Consider the following 17,853-nt stretch of genomic DNA (forward strand, 5'->3'; position numbering starts at 1 on the left):
ACATCAATAACAAGTGCAATTCTGGAAACTATACAAACACATGGAAATTAAACAGCATTCTACTTAATGACATATGGGTCCGAGAAGAAATCATACAGGAAATCAAAAAATTTCTTGAAACTAATGAAAACAATGATGCATCATACCAAAACCTATGGGATCCTGAAAAATCAGTACTAAGGGGGAAATTTATTGCATTAAATGCTTACTTCAGATGAATGGAAATATGGCAATTAAACAACCCATTGTGGACACAGCCTTGGAGGATGCATTCAAGGAGTGCTGCTAGAGGGTGACCAACATGATGATGTAGGACATGAGCAAAAGATTGAAGCAGACCAAGGACAGGAGCCCACTGTCTGCAATCACCAAGAGCTCCAGCATATAGGTCTCAGTACAGGCAAGCTTGATGACCAAGGGGAGATCGCAGAAAATGCTGTCCACAACATTGGGACCCACAGAAAGGTAAACCCACCGTGAAAACCATTTGGCTTGTGGTATGTATGAATCCAATTGCCCATGAGAGCAAGAGAAACACAATGAGCACCCTGTGATTCATGATGGCCTTGTAGTGTAAGGGTTTGAATATGGCAACATGCCTGTCGATGACTATAGCTATCAGAAGAGACACCTCACCACCCCAAAAAAGTGCATAAAAAACATCTGGGCCATGCAACCCCAAGAGGAGATTGTCTTGTGTTTTCTAAGGAAGTCTGCAATCACTTTGGGAGTTGCCACAGAGGAAAGACATAAGTCAAAAAATGATAAATTTGACAGAAGGAAATACATGGGGGAGAGAAGATGGTTACCAAATATCACAGAGATAACAATGAGGAGATTTCCCACAACAATGGCTATATAGACAAGAAGAAAGATTGCAAAAAAGATTATTTGCATTTCTTGAGAGCTGGAAAGTCCTAGCAGGATGAACTCAGACACACTTGAGCTGTTATTCAGGATATCCATTTATCCATCTGCATGAGTATGTCATAAATCGTGTAAAGGAGGAGAAAACACAGAAAATCACAGAGACTAATAAGACAGTGAACCTAATTATTACTTATGCATTTTTACTATCTATTCAGGGAACTCACCCTTTTGGCAATGTGATTGCTTTGGAGATGTTCTTTGGTGTTTTGCAGTTTGAGATATTTCACAGAATTACAAAGCCAGTAGAAACTGGTGTGGATATGGAGCCAATTAGATCAAATTTGTGACCTGGTTAATATGAAGCAAGGTCAGAAGAACATTTGAGTGAACTTGGTCTCCCTTCATTTTCAGCTCCAGACCAGACTGGGAATGAACACTTAGTTTATTAGAATGATAGGGAAGACTTTTGAAAACCATCTGGGGAATAGGTTTTCATCTTTTGTAGATCTAAGGAAATATATCAACGAACACATTTTTGTCATATCTTCAGTATGCACTAAAATGTCTGAGTACTACATCATATCAAAAAAATATCTTTCAAATAACAAAATGTGCATTATGGTCCCCTGAAGGGAACTACAAAACACTAATTTGATACCGTCCCTATACTGTTTATATAAAATTTAATGTTGAGAGAATTATATTGTTAATTGAGATTAAAACCAATTTTTGAGGAAAGATTAAGATTTTAGACCTGAATGACCCAGATTAACTCTTAAAACTATAGATACTCAACCCACATAGTGCCTTTTAGTTTTTTTGTAGGCGACTATATAAATGTATTCCATATGTTCATTCTTATGCAATTGTTGGAAGATTGGATTAAAAGACCATTTATATCTGATATTCTTGTTTCATGCATATGCTTTGGCATGTAGTAGGTGCATAGAAATTCCAAAATCAGCATTATTAAAGCTAGGATGTAGTGAAGTTGACTACTTTAGTCTTGTTCAATTTTTCTTCCTCAAAGAGATGTAAGAAGTGAGGTGAATCATTAATCCCTGTTTACTTAAAGTAAACAAACAAGCAAAACATAGGCATATTGCTTGACAGTATCTTGAGGAAAGTCACTGTACTCTTTGGATCTTTGTTTCCTCACAATGATTTTCTCCACGGTTCTTTTAATCTTAACTTTTTCCAGGATGGATATAAGTCATAGATATTGTGTCACTGACTGAGGTGAATTCAGCTAAGCTAAGCGAATTTTATGAAAATGAATACAGTATCTACATTTAAAGAAGTCAAGGAATGGTCTACATTAATCTGCTTAGTTCCAATCCCCCTCTTTTGGCTGGCGGTAGGACCATTATCCAATTTTTATTACTAGCTCATTGCCCATCTCCAGTACTCTTCTTGTTCTTATCAGAGTCCAAGACCCAGACCTAATGCCAATTGCGAAAGAAGAAAATCAAATATATGTGATTTTTCATTGTATTTTTAATGTTTTAATCACAGTTTAAATGTTAAAATTACAGTATCTCTGGCTAACCATAATGAACATGGATTATAACTATGCACGAATACTGCCATTAAGGCAGATATTTTATTATAAGTGGCACATATGCAAATCATTATATTTGGCTTCATCTTTCAGAGTAATGTGAAAACAAATTTGGCGAGGTAATAGAATTTGAAAGTAGAAATGTTTGATAATTCTCATTCACAATTGTGAATCATTTGTTCATCGTACTTGTACTCTTACAGTAAGACAATACTGTTCAGCTGCAACCTCTGGATTTTCTGTGTTTATGCAAAGTGTACAAATAAATAGATTTGCAGGAGCACATAAGTTTGCAAATGTAGAGTCCCAAACTATTCAATTTCCCCCAAGATCTTTCTAGCTCGATTAGTGTTTAAATACTTAGACATTTTTAGATTTTTGTAGAAACATGAAATTTCCTCAAATGATCCTCTTTATAAGTCCTAACAAGTGTAATAATAGCATTAATATTTTATGAGTGGCAGCATTCTATCATTTTCCAAGCTATGGGTCAGGCATTTTATCCTTACAGTCCTATTACTTAACCTCTTTCAAAATAATTGCATCCCTGAAAGCAAGAAAGTAACTTTCTATATATTATGCAATAATTCAAAGAATAAAATCGTTTGATCTGATCAGTATAACCAAACAATTTAAACATACCCAGATTCTTTCCTCTAAGATAATTTATTTGGCTTGGATTGTACAATTATTTTCTTAACTTCCAACACAAAAGTACAAATTTTTATATTTTTTCGATTGTAACAAAATCTAACTTATTTTATTTATAGTTCAGTTTTCCTCTTTCCAGCCTTCCCCTGAGTTATGATTTTGGCATTTGTCCTTTATTACTGTGGTCTTACGTAACACTGTAAATACAAATAGTGTAATAGGTATAGTATATAGGTAGAGTAACATATCAGAGTCATGTAACCTACCAGTTTGCACTTGCACTTGAAAAGTAACACCATATGGAATCCTGGATGCTTAATCTTCACCAATCATTCATTTTATTTTCTGCTCTGGATTCAAAAGACAACTGTTTTTAAATGTATCCCTTGATAAGAGGAATAAAGGAGAAATCTCATATGATTGCTATTAGATCCCTCAGAGACTGGCAGTAAAAATGGAATGGGAATTGTTAAAATAGCCATTCTGCCATTACAGAAAATGAGACACCATTTTTCATCTACCAAATTGGTGAAGTTTTAAAGGCAACAATCAATACTCAGGAGACTGTAGAAAGATAGAACTAGAGGTTAGTTATAGAATTATTATGTGATGCTCATATATTTGCTACAATTATTTTCTACAGTAAACATTGATAACTGTTCTATTCAGGCAAAATATAAATATTTATTCTAGATTAGTTTTTAAAGTTTTTATTGAAAAATAAAAATGTATGCATTTATGAGGTACATGTTATTTTGATATATATATATATATACACACACACACACATTGTGAAATGGCTAAATCTAGCTAATTAATGTATTTATCACCTCACATAATAATCATTTTTTCATGATAAGAAGATTTAAAATCTACCCAGAAATTTTCAAGAATACAATATATAGTTTTTAACTGTAGTCACCATGATGTACAATAAATCACTTAAACTTATTCTTCCCATCTAATTGAAATTTTGTGTCCTTTGACTAAAATCTCCCCAGTTACCCCATGCCCCCACTTCTTGCAATCATCATATGCTCTCTGTATCAATAAGCTCGACTTTTTCTTTAGACTCTGCATATCAGTGGTATTTGTCTTTTCTGTGTCTGGCTTATTTCACTTAACAATGTCCTCCAGGTTCATCCATGTTATCACAAATGACAAGATTTCCTTTTTTTTTAAAGCCTGAAAGGTATTTCATTGTTCATATATATCATATTTTCTTTAACCATTTATACATTGATGTTGGTGTATTTATATTTACAATTATTATATCTTCTTGGTAAATTGACTCCTTTATTATTTTACAACGATCTTTTAATCTCATTTTACAAGTTTTGATTTAAAGTCTACTTTATAGGATGTCAGTATATTTACCTCTGGCCTCTTATGTTTTCATTTGCATGGTATATCTCATTCTGTCCCTTCATTTTCAGTCTGTGTGTGTCCTTAAAGGTAAAATTAATCTCTTGCAAGCAGCATATAGTTGGGTCTTGTTTTTGTTTGTTGGTTGGTTTTAAAACCATTCAGCCAGTCTATTTCTTTTGATTGGAGAATTTAATACATTAATATTCAAGATTAAGATTCATAGATAAGGACTTATTATGGCTATTTTGTTAATTATTTCTGATTGTTTTGCAGATCCTATTTTCCTCTTTTCTTCTCTTACTGCCTTTATTTGTAATTAGATAATTTCCTCTAGTGATTTGCTTTGATTCCTTAATTTTTATCATCTGTGTATCTACTATAAGTTTTCACTTTGTGGTTACCATGAAACTTACACAAAACATCTTATAATTACAGAAGGCTATTTTAAGCTGATAACAACATAACTTTTATCACATTAAAAAAAACTTTATACTTTAACTCCACTCCCCTACTCCATATGTTGTTTTTGTTGTCACAATTTACATTTTTTATATATATATATTTTTATTTTTTATTTATCAATATACAATGTAGTTGACTTTCATGTCTCTTTACCAATTCCTCTTTCCCCCACCCTTTCCCTCCTCCTCCCCATCAATATCATCTGTTCACTTTTCTTATTAAGTTCAAGGAATTGTGATTGTTGAGTATTCTTCCTCCCCACCCCCATCTATTTGTTTGTATATTTATTTATTTTTAGCTCCAACAAATAAGTGAGAACATAAGGTATATCTCTTTCTGTGCCTGGCTTATTTCACTTAATAGAATTTTCTCTAGGTCCATCCATGTTGTTGTGAATGGCAGTATTTCATTCTTTTTTATAGCAGAGTAGTATTCCATTGTGTAGATATACCACAGTTTCCTTACCCACGCATCTGATGATGGACATTTGGGCTGGTTCCAACTCTTGGCTATTGTAAACAGTGCTGCAATAAACACGGGAGTACAGGTATCCCTTCAACATGATGATTTGCATTCCTCTGGATATGTACACAGCAGTGGAATAGCTGGGCCATGTGGTAGATCTATCTGTAATTTTTTGAGGAACCTCCATACCATTTTTCATAAAGGCTGCACCATTTTTCAGTCCCACCAACAGTGAAGGAGGGTTCCTTTTTCTCTGCAAACTCAACAGCATTTATCATTCTCAGTATTTTGGATATTAGCCATCCTAACTGGAATGAGATAGTACCTCAAAGTGGTTTTGCCTTGCATTTCCTGAACTCTGAGTGATGTTGAGCATTTTTTCATGTCTGTTGGCCATTCATATATCTTCCTTTGAGAAATGCCTATTCAGCTCCTTTACCCATTTTTTAATTGGGTTACTTGTTTTCTTGCTGTCAAGTTGTTTCTGTTCCTTGTATGTTCTGGATATTGATTCTTTGTCAGATGTATATTTTGAAAATATTTCCTCCCACTCTGCTGGTTGTCTTTTCACTCTCCTAATTGTTTCTTTGGCTGTGCAGAAGCATTTTAGTTTGATATAATCCCATTTGTTTATTTTTCCTTTGGTTGCCTGTGCTTTTGGGGTTGTATTTACAAAATCTGTACCCAATCCTAGATCCTGGAATGCATCCCCTATGTTTTCTTTAAGGAGTTTTATTGTCTCAGGATGTATATTTAATTCCTTAATCCATTTTGAGTTGATTTTGGTATATGGTGAGAGGTATGGGTCTAGTTTCAGTCTCCTGCATATGCATATCCAGTTATCCCAGAATGACTTGCTGAAGAGGCAGTCTCTTCCCCAGTGAATAGACTTGGTGACTTTGTCAAAGATCAGATGGCTGTGTTTGAGCTAATTTCTGAATGATTCTCTTCTGTTCCATTGATATGTGTCTCTGTTTTTATGCCAGTACCATGCTGTCTTGGTTATTATAGCTTTGTAGTATAGCTTAAAGTCAGGCAGTGTTATGCCTCCAGCTTTATTTTCTTTTGCTCAATTGCTTTGGCTATTTGTGGTCTTTTGTTATTCCATATGAATTTTAGGATAGTTTTTTCCATTTCTGAGAAAAATGTCATTGGAGTTTTAATGGGGATTTCATTGAATCTGTAGATCACTTGGGAAGTATGGACATTTTCACAATGTTAACTCTTCCAATCCAAGAGCATGTGATATCTTTCCATCTTCTTGTGTCCTCTTTAATTTCTCTCAACAGTGGTTTGTAGTTCTCATTGTAGAGAGTTTTCACATCTTTGGTTAACTTTATTCCTAAGTATTTTATATTATTTTTGGTTACTATTGTAAATGGGCTAGCTTTCTTGATTTATTTTTCTGCATGTTCACTGTTAGAGTATAGAAATGCTACTAATTTTTGTGTGTTGATTTGGTATCCTGCATCTTTGCTGAAATCATTTATCAACTCTAAGAGTTTCTTTGTAGAGGCTTTTGGCTGTTTGATATATAGGGTCATATCATCCGTAAACAGTTACAGTTTGACTTTATCTTTTCCAATCTGGATGTCCTTTATTTCCTTCTCTTCTCTGATTACTCTGGCTAGTACTTTCAACACTAGCCACAACATTAGTCAGCCTTGCTAATGGTTTGTCAGTTTTATTTATCCTTTCAGAAATCCAGCTCTTTGTTTCATTGATCTTTTGTATCATTTTTTGGGTTTCTATTTCATTTAGTTCTGCTTTTTTTTTTTTTTTTTTTTTTTGGTGACCGGCAAGGGGATCACAACCCTTGGCTTGGTGTTGCCTGCACCATGCTCAGCCAGTGAGCGCACTGGTCATCCCTATATAGGATCCGAACCCACGGCCTTGGTGCTCCTAGTGCCGCTGCGCTCCAAGCTCCACACTCTCCTGAGTGAGCCATGGGGTCAGCCCCATTTAGTTCTGCTTTGATCTTAATTATTTCTTTCTGTCTACTAACTTTGGGATTGATTGTTCTTGTTTTTCTAGTTCTTTAAAGTGGAGTGTTAGATTGCTTACTTGCCATCATTCCATTCTTCTGAAGTAAGCATTTAATGCATTTAGTCCTGCTTTTGCAGTATCCCACAGGTTTTGGTATGATGTGTCATTACTTTCTTCAATTTCAACACATTTTTTGATTTCTTGTTTAATTTTTTCTTGGACTCATGTGTCATTAAGTAGAATGTTCTTTAATTTCCACATGAAGTATAGTTTCTGAAGTTTCATTTGTTATTGATTTCTAATTTTAATCTATTGTGATCTGAAAAATACATGGAATAATTCCAATTTTTTGAATTTGTTGAGACTTGATTTGTGACCTAACATGTGGTCTATCCTGGAGAATGCTCCATGTGCAGATGAGAAGAATGAATATTCTGAGGTTGTTGGATGGAATGTTCTGCAGATATCTGCCAAGTCCAATTTGTCTGAAGTGTTGTTTAGATCTTGTGTTTCATTGTTGATTTTTTTGCCTAGATTATCCATCCAGTGTTGAGAGTGGTGTGTTCAGCTTCCCTACAATTACGGTATTAGGGTCTATGTCATTCTTTAGGTCTAATCATGTTTGCTTTATAAATCTGTCTACCCCAATTTTGGGTGCATATATATTTATTACTATTATGTCTTCTTGATGGATAGATCTTTTTATCATCATTCAGTAGCCTTCTTAATCTCTTTTTATGGTTTTTAGTTTAAAGTCTATTTCATCTGATATAAGAACAGCTACTTCAGCTCAGTTTTCATTTCTTTTTTCATCCTTCACTCTTAATCTGCGTGTGTCTTTACAGGTGAGGTGAGTCTCTTGAGGCAGCATGTTTTGGGGTCCATCTTTTTAATCCAGTCAGTCTGTCTTTTCAGGATGGAATTCAATCCTTTTACATTAAGAGTTATTATTGTAAGGTGTTAATTTACTGCTGGTATTTTATTGATTTTTGTTTGGATGTCTTAAGTGCCTTTTGTTCCTTTCTTTCTGATTTACTGTTTGTCTTCTGTGTTTGTTGGTTTCTTGGGATGGTAGATATACTTTTTCTCCTCTTTATTTTTAGCACTTTTATTTTACTGGTGGGATTTGTTCTTTCTTGAGTATTCATGGTAGTAATGCATGTTTTTCAGGTACCAGACCCAGTATTCCCTTGAGAATTTCTTGTAAGATTGGTGATGTGGTAGTGAACTCCTGCAGTTTTTGTCTGAGAAATATACTATGTGTCCTTCATTTTGGAAGGATAGCCTTGCCAAGTAAACAATTCTTGGCTGGCAATTTTTGTCTTTTTTTATTTTGAATGTATCATTCCATTGTGTTCTGGCTTTTAGGGTTCCCAATGAAAAGTCTGTTGTTAGTCTGATTGGGGCTCCCCTACAAGGACTTGATGCTTCTTTCTTGCAGGTTTTAAGATTCTTTCTTTGTCTTTGAGCTTTGCTAATTTGACTATAACATGTTTTGGAGAGGACCTTTTCGGGTTGAATGTGTTGGTTATTTTTGGGCTTCCTGAATCTGAAGATCTCTCTTTCCCTATACCTGGCAAGCTTTCTGCTGTTATTTCATTGAATATGTTCTCAATGCCATTTCCTTTTTCCTCCCCTTCTGGAATACCTGTGATTTGGATATTCGAGTGCTTAAGGTTGTCTGTTATCACTTTTGGATTTTCTTCAATTTTTAAAATGCTTTTTTTTAAAAAATTTTTATTTTGTTGATATACAATGTGGTTGATTATTGTGGCCCATTACCGAAACCTCCCTCCCTCCTCCCTTTCCTCCCTCCCCCCCCCCTTTTTTTTTTTAAAGATGACCGGTAAGGGGATCTTAACCCTTGGCTTGGTGTTGTCAGCACCACACTCAGCCAGTGAGCAAACCGGCCATCCCTATATAGGATACGAACCCGCGGCCTTGGTGTTATCGGCACCATACTCTCCCAAGTTAGCCACGGGTGTGCCCTTTTTTTTTTTTTTTTTTCAGTCTACCTGTTTTATTTCAAACAGACCATCTTCAAGGTCAGAAATTCTCTCTTCCGCTTGTTCTGGACTGCTGGTTAAACTCTCTGTTGTGTTTTTTAATTTCAATGAATGAATCCTTCAGCTCCACAAGCTCAGCTACATTCTTTTTCAGGGGACTGATTTCTTTGTACATTTCTTCTTTCAGGTCCTGTATCCTTTTTCTCATTTCATTGTGTTGTCTAACTAAGTTTTCTTGTATCTCATTTAGTTTCCTTAGAATTGTAGCTTGAAATTCCTTGTCAGTCATTTCAAGGGCTTCCTGTTGTATAGGATGTGGGACTTGAGAGTTGTTTTTCTTTGGTGGCATTGTACTTTCTTGGTTTTTCATATTTCTGGTATCTCTCCTTTGGTATTTAGTCATTGTGGCAGAGGATTTCATGGTCTACTCATTCTACCCTGGCATCTGGCCTGGATCCTGCAGGGACTGCTAATTCGGCTGGACTGCCAATTTGGCACAGCTGCCTTGGGGCCTGTGTGCCCAGCAGCACTTGGGCCTCTCAGGAGGTGGGGACTCACCTGGACTGAGGGTCCTGTGGTGTGTCAGCTGCCAGTTCCAGCACGGATGGCTCAGGGCCAGTGGGCCCAGCTGCTCTCACAATTTGCATTTTTCAAATTGTGTATCCCTTAAAAAATTACTGCAGCTATTATTATTTTTAATAGTTTTGTCTTTTAACCTTCATAATAAAGATATCAATAATTTATACACCATCATACATATTAGAGTATTCTGAATTTACTGTGTATTTACCTTTAATAATAAGTTTTATACTATCATATGTTTTCATGTTATTAAATAGCATGAACAGCTTGAAGAAATTCCTTCAGCATTTCTTGTAAGACAGTGCTGGTGGTAATGAACTTACTTATTTCTTGTTTGTCTGAGGAAGTCTTTATCTCTCCTTCATTGCTGAAGGACAGTTTTACTGGTAAAGTATCCTTGGATGGCACATTTTTGCATTAGCACTTTGCGTGTATCATCTCATTTCCTGGTCTGGAAGGTTTTTGGAGAGAAATATGCTGCTAATCTATTGAACTATGATATGTATAATATGCTTCTTTTCTCTTGGTACTCTTAGGGTTCTCTTTTTATTTGTGATTTTTGATAGTGTGATTATAACATATCTTGGTGTAGTTTTGTTTGGCTGAATTTGATTGGAGACCTTTGACCATCTTGTTCCTGGGTATTTATATATTTCCCCAGATTTGAGTAGTTCTTAGAAATTATTTCCTTAAATATGTATTCTGACCCTTTGTCTCTCTCTTCTCCTTTACCTTCTATACTTCAAATATTTGCCTTCTTGATGCTTTCCCATAAATGTTATAGGTTCTCTTTATTTCTTTTAATTTTTTTTTACTTTCCCTTCTGATGTTATATTTTCAAACGCATGTCAAGTTCACAGGTCCTTCTGTTTGATCAGTTCTCCTATTGACACTCTCTATTACATTATTTTATTTCATTCGTTGTAATTTTGAGGTTCATAATTTCTGGTTTTTTTAAAAAAAAATTTCAAATGATCTGTTAAATTTCTAGTTTTGTTTGCTTATTATTTGCCTAATTCTATTGAATTCTTTCAGTATTTTCTTGAAGTTTTCTAGTCTTCCTTAAAATTATCATTTTGAATTCTTTGTCATGAAGTTCATATATCTTCATTTCTTTGGGGTCAATTCCTGGAAATTATTGTGTTCTTTTGGTGGTTATGTGTCTCCTTGAGATCAGAGTTGATGAAGATCGCAAGTATTCTCATCAGGCAATGCTGTGGATGCCCACAGTGACAGAGAGAGTTGATGTGATGGGGTCTTCTCTGGGAATGGCTGCTAAAGCATTCCTAATTGCTTTTACTCCCACTGGGGATGCTGAAGATGAATAGATTTCTCTTTGCACTGTGTCTGGCATCAGCCCCCTCCCTATGGCAGTGGCACCTGTGTCTGATGAGTGGTGCCCATGCAGTGGCCATAGAGCTGAGGCCTGAAGCTTGATGACACAAGAGGGAATATGGCCTTGGGATATAGGACAGTAATGACACTGGTACCCAGGGCACAGCCCCTCTTTCTCTGCTGCCATGATGGTAGCAATACGTAAAGTGCAGGTGCTTATGAAGCAGGTGGGGAGCTGAGAATAGGAGCACAGGCATGTGCAGAGTTATAGTGGCTCCAGGATTGGGTTGAGGTCTATTTCTCTATGATAAGTGAGCTGGTGCCCAGAGTACAGACACACTCAGGAAGACTTTGGCTTCAGGGCCTGGAGTTTGAACTAGCTCATTACGGAGATGGCTCAAGAGTCTGAGACATAAACAGGCATAGAGCAGCAGGACCTGGGTCTGCAGTATAGGCACTCATGGTGCAGCTGTGGCTCAAGGGTCAGGGACACATGGGACAGGGAGATGTGGGGGCTCTAGTCCAAAATGGCATAACAGTGGCTGCTTCTTGAAGGGGTCTGGGGTATGCAGTCACATCTCCCTCTCTGGGGTTTCCCATTGGACATGGCTGTTAGTTACCTCAGTAGCAAAAGATTTCAGTGTCTCCACTGAGAAGGCCTCTGGGACCATGGTGTTCCTGCTGCATGGCTGACACTGATAGCCTCCACTTTTTTTCTTTGTTCCTAGCTATCCCCTTATGTCTTGGGTGTGCCAGTCTCATCCGTGCTTCTTTCTGAGTAGATATTCTCCATTTTTTGCTCCACTCTTTAGTTGCAGATTCTTTAATGGGCCCTGAGTCCTCTCAGGGCTATTTTGGTTTGCGGACAGCTGTCTGTGTTTATTGTTTTGTGGGGGATAAAGGCTGGTATCTTCTCCTCCATCTTGGTTACTTCACTCATTCTAGGTTACCTTAAGTCTAAATTTTATTATGGTGATTTTTTTGACATTTAACTCTAATCTATTTGGAATTTATTAATAATGTGGGATACTTATTTTAATCATCGCAATTAAATAATTCATCTCACTAAGAATTTGTAATTCTTCCTCTATCACATTTAATTTGCAGACAGATTTGACTCTTCTTCAGATCTACCCATTTTCTTCCTTGTATTTTTGTCTCTTTAAATATTTATCTTCTTTTATGTCTCACAACAAAGTTTTGTCCTCTTCATTTTATCAACACTTTTATTGTAACACATTTTGGTTACATATGATTTTGTATATTTCCTACTTTGATTTTATACTCTGTATTTAATGTGATCTTTTTTGTTATCATAATCTCATTGCTACTGTTGCCTGTAAATGTTATTACATATATATATATATATATATTTAAGTACTAAAAGGAATGATTACTGAAATCTTTTTTATTTTGTCCATTGGTTCTCTTCTATTTTTTAGGTTATTCATAAACTAACCTGCAAACATTAAAAATATTTTTCTATTACTTTTCTTGTTGCCTTATTCTATAACTTGAAATTTTTGAACAATATTGAATAACAGTGGTGATAACTGGCTATGGCAGAGCTTAGTTTCCCAACCATGATTCTTCCTTCTTTCTTGATCATTGTAACTCCATTTTCTTTGGGAACAGTTAACTAACAACGTGCTTCTGTGGAGGCTCAAACACTGTCCAGAAAACACTAGTCTAGGCTAATCAAACTCCTCCATTTTACTCATCAGGGACTGCTTTAGCAATGAGCATAAACTGTGTCAAAGACTCCTAGTGCCTTCTCAAAAGCCATCCTCCCATTTTTCCTCAGTATCAGACCCTTGAATTTATTGAGAGCATGCTGTAAAGCTTACCTTGCAATTAGAAGGGGCAATTAACAACAACAAAAAACAATCTATCTTATTGGGCAGTTTTTGGTAAAAACTCTTTTTTTTTTTAAAAAATCAATTTATTAATTTTTTGGTGGCTGGCCAGTACAGGGATCAAACTCTGGACCTTGATGTCAATGCAATAAAGTATATTAAAATTAGGAACAAATAACCCACCAATAGAGGAATGGTAAATAAATCACAGTGGATTCACACAAGAAAATACTCTGTAAACATAAAAAGAATATGTACTGATATGGAGAGAATGTCTGTGATATATTACTGAGTGAAATGAGTAGCAGGAAATTATGCATAATATATGATTTAATTTAAAAATTTATAACAAATAAAAATTTAATATAATTCAGGAAATGAACTGAAAACAAAAAGGAATATGCAGCAGTTATTGACTCATGTGTTGGGGAGGGGCTTTCATTTTTCTGTTATGACTTTCAGTAACGTTGACATTTTGTTTAACTTTGTATTCTATGTATAAAAGGGGAAATAATAAACCAACAGCAAACATCATATAAGATGGTAAATCATGTTATGAGTTCCCACACACACACACAAACCGGGGGGGGGGGAAGAAGATATAACAACCACAATTATTTGAAGTTGATACGACAAGCAAACAGAAAAACTCTTTTTGAAATTTTTCAAATTACCACAAACTTAGAGGCCTTAAACACAAATTTATTATCTCATAGTCCAGTAGATTGAAGTTTGACATGGGTTTCAGTAGGCTAAAATCAAGGTATCAGCAGGATTATATTTCCTTCTGGAAGCATTGTGTTTGTGTATGGGAGTATGCTCCCACGATCACGCAAGTTGTGAGCAGAATTCAGTTTCATGTGGTTGTAGATCTTACATCTTCATTTTCTTGCTGGCTGTTATCCAGGAATCATGCTCAGTTTTTAGGTATTGTCTGATATGTGTTGGTCATGGCCCCCTTATTCTTTTAAGCCAGCAACAGTAGATTGAGTCCTTCCAAAGTGTCAGAACTTCTTCCTCCCTTTCTGCCACAACTCTCTCTTTTTCTGTAGACAGGGAAGGTTTATGACTTTTAAAGACTTGTTATTACACTGGGCCCACCAAAATAGTCCAGGAAATCTCCTCACCTCAAAGTTTATAAACTTAATTACAGCAGTAAAGTTTTTTGCATTGTAAGGTAAAATATTCATGGGTTTGGGGATTACAACAACTTATGTGCAAAAGTTGGAAATGTGATGGTTCTTTCTACCAGGAGAGCTGGAGCCATGGACTTGGTACACAACTACTGCTGGAGATGTAGGCTAAGGCAGTGTGCTAGGGGGTCAGGAGAAAGGCTAAGGGGTGGAGTAGACTTCCTTTCCTCCCACTCTCTTTTAGTCAAAGTGACTCATATTTGTGACTGTCAGGAAGCAAGATGAAACAGGGTCCTGGATTTCAGTTTTTGTGTCTAGGGCTCTTTATAATACAAAGTAAAGCCAGAGAAATGAAAACAATGGATTGTAACAAAAATGAGCCCACGAGGGTACACATCGTTTTGGTTATCTTTCTGTGTACAATACAAATATTACGTGTGTAATTCCTACAGGTGTCTTGTGTCACTGAGATCAGAAGATAAATGCTAAGAATAAAAGAACAAATAGAAAGGAGGTTTTGGAGTCCCTGGTGATTTTGTTCAGCTGCCATACCAACACTAGACTAATATGCTATGGATTTCTTTTATACTAGAAAATAAATATCTGACTGGTTTATTTACAACAGCATAATTGGGGTTGATTACTAGCAGACTAACAGATACAAATATGATTCTTACCAAGGACCTGTGAGATACAATTACCAGACAGGCATGTAAGGGAAATACATCAAATAGCCAGCATTATTGCATTCAGGGTAAAATCATTCATGAGTGAACTCAAATTCCTCTCTAAGATTTAAAAAAATAACCATTCAGAATAATCACAAAACTCTCCAGAATTTCAGGAAAAAATAACTATGTCTGTAAGAGTTCATAAAAAATGCTTAACAGCATGATACTGTTCACTTAAGGATATTCTGCTACTCATAACCCTTTATGCAGAGTATTGAGAATCTTGCCTAAAGTCAATTAGGAAACATTAAATAGTTACTTTCTTGTTTAGTGCCTTTTAAGGATCTCTTTCTGAAATTTAAAAAAATTGAACTTTCTTACCATTGCCTAAGATACTCTATAAGAGTTTGCCCCTACCCACCTCTCCAACTTTCATTTCTGCCACTTTCATACTCGAAATACACTGAAACTACTCAGTTCCTCTTTATGGTCTTCAAATGGTCCAAGCTCATGAGATCTTTGGGTCTTCGTACTAGTGGTCTTCTCTGCCTAGAATTTTTATCCTCAGATAATTGCATGGTTGATTCTTTCAAATCATTTTGGTATCAGCTAAACACCAGTCAACAAGACCTTACTTGACAACCAAAAGTAAAGTAATCACCACCTCCCCAGTCAATCTCTAGCTTAACACTGTTTTTAACTTGCTTCAGAACACTATCTCTTTCTGATATTATGTTTTTTTAAAAATGTAATAGTTTAGCCTATCCTTATCCATTTGAATATAACCCTAGAATACTTTGAATCTTACCTGTTTTATTAACATGCCTGGAACTGTGCCTGACAATTGGAAGCGCTTAGTAAATACAGTATTTGCTAAATGGCTGAGGGATTCAGTGCATGAATATAGAAATGATTTAGTTAATTCTAACTGGGCTTTCTCCTTTCTTGCTTTTCTCATTCTATTATTCCATTTAGCAAACCATGTACCGATTTAAGAACTTCCTCATGGAAGCTCTCACTTCCTGGTTGCGAAGAGTATAAATCACAGGGTTCATCAAAGGGAAGATGACTGTGTGGAAGAGAGAAACCACTTTGTCAGCTGGGAAAGCCTGGAAGGGGCGAGTATAGATAAAAATGGCAGGTCCAAACATAAGAAATACAATGATAATGTGGGTGGTGCATGTGGAGAAAGCCTTGTTCTTTCCTTCAGAGGAGTGCCCTTTTACTCGGCAGAGAATGACCACATAGGAGGCCAAAAGCCCCAGAAAGCACAGGAGCGTGAACAGGCCACTGTTGGAGACCATCAGAAGCTCCACCACAAAGGTGTCAGTGCAGGCCAGCTTGATGACCTGTGGGACATCACAGAAGAAGTTATCCAGCTGGTTTGGGCCACAGAAAGGCAAGTGCAGGATAAGTGCTACTTGTACAATGGAATGGGTAAAGCCTCCAAGCCACAGAGCCAGCAACAATGCATAGCAGGCTCTAGGGTTCATGACAGCTGAATAGTGCAAAGGCCGGCAGATGGCAATGTAGCGGTCCAAGGCCATCACAACGAGAAGGAGCATCTCCCCTGCTCCAAGAAAGTGCAGGAAAAAGAGCTGAGTGATGCAGCCTCTGTAGGAGATTACCTTCTTCTCAGAGACGAAGTCCACCAGCATCCTGGGAGCCACGATGAAGGAGTAGGAAGCATCCAGAAAGGCCAAGTTGCCCAGGAAGAAATAGAGGGGGGCTGTGAGCCCGGGGTCTGACCTTATGGTGAGAATGATGAGAAAGTTCCCCGGAAGTATGATGAGGTAGAAAATTAAAACTAGCACGAAGACCAGGAGCTGAATATCTCGAGACTGGGTCAGACCGAGGAGGATGAATTCTGTCACCACTGAGCGGTTTTCTCTCTCCATCAACCCTCAATCTGCAGAATAATGAAGAGTAAAGTATTACCTGTTCCTACCACCCTGTCATCTGTTCCATAGCTCCACTCCTGATAAAAGTACTACTTGCCAAGTCCCAAACTTCCCTAGATAAAAACAGTTCATGCCCCGAAACTCTCCTGTATTCTGAGGTAACTGTTCTACTCTTCATTCTCCTGGCTCTTCACTAAAACACTGTTATCCCAGCTCAGTTTCATTCCCAGTCGTCCCCATCATGTGTTTCTATAAAATAGAGTTCTTGTATGACTCTGGAAATACACTTAAAACCATTAAATTGTACTTTAAACAAATTTTAAATGTTGATTATATATCAATAAATCTTTTAAAAAGCAGTGCTGCTGAAAGGTCAGGGGAGACTGGAGGGCAAAAGTTTCAACTGAAATTTGACAAATATTATTAGCAGCGTCTGTAGAAAGAAGAGCTAGGATGAGAGAAAAAAAGAAAAGAATAAAGAAAAATCAGGCTTAAAAGTCCATAAAGAGAACTTATGGGAAATTTAGGCAATACATTGGTATTTTACAGCACACCTATTAGGAAACATCAGAACATTTGTTTTATGTGGTAGCACCACTTGTAGCTAGCGGTCAAATGTTATAGGACAAGTACTTACAACACATTGGCACACATTTGTGTACACAAACACATATTTACACATGTCTAAACACACACATAATGAGTCTAAGCAAATCCAAATAGAAAAAAATTAAAATTGGTGTCCTTAAAATTAGCTTAGGATCTCCCTATCTCTTTTACCCACTTCGATACCTATTAGCTTTCACATTTATACCTCACTCTGCCCACAGAAATCTGCTCTTAGGAAAGGAAGTCAGAAACTCCCTCTCCTATTTTTATCTTTTGTACTTCCAGGTGTTCACTTACAGTTAATTAGCTCCCACTTCTTTAGGTTGACAATTCCAAGATACAAGTAGCACCTGAGAGTTACAGTCCCTCCCACTCCTCCTTTGCTTTAATTTTCTAC

At 36.5% G+C, this 17,853-nt stretch overlaps 1 protein-coding gene and 1 pseudogene across 1 annotated transcript; both read right to left on the minus strand.

The window, feature by feature from the left end:
* Positions 1-285: 285 nt before the first annotated feature.
* LOC134372644 (olfactory receptor 4K13-like) lies at positions 286-966 on the minus strand (annotated as a pseudogene).
* Positions 967-15,917: 14,951 nt separating this feature from the next.
* On the minus strand, positions 15,918-16,844 carry LOC134373671 (olfactory receptor 4N5-like). Its single transcript, XM_063091648.1, has one exon. It carries the CDS (start codon positions 16,842-16,844, stop codon positions 15,918-15,920), a length of 927 nt encoding a protein of 308 aa, XP_062947718.1.
* Between the last annotated feature and the right edge of the window lie 1,009 nt (positions 16,845-17,853).

Source organism: Cynocephalus volans, chromosome 3 (genome assembly GCF_027409185.1).
Source record: "Cynocephalus volans isolate mCynVol1 chromosome 3, mCynVol1.pri, whole genome shotgun sequence".
Lineage (NCBI taxonomy): Eukaryota > Metazoa > Chordata > Mammalia > Dermoptera > Cynocephalidae > Cynocephalus > Cynocephalus volans.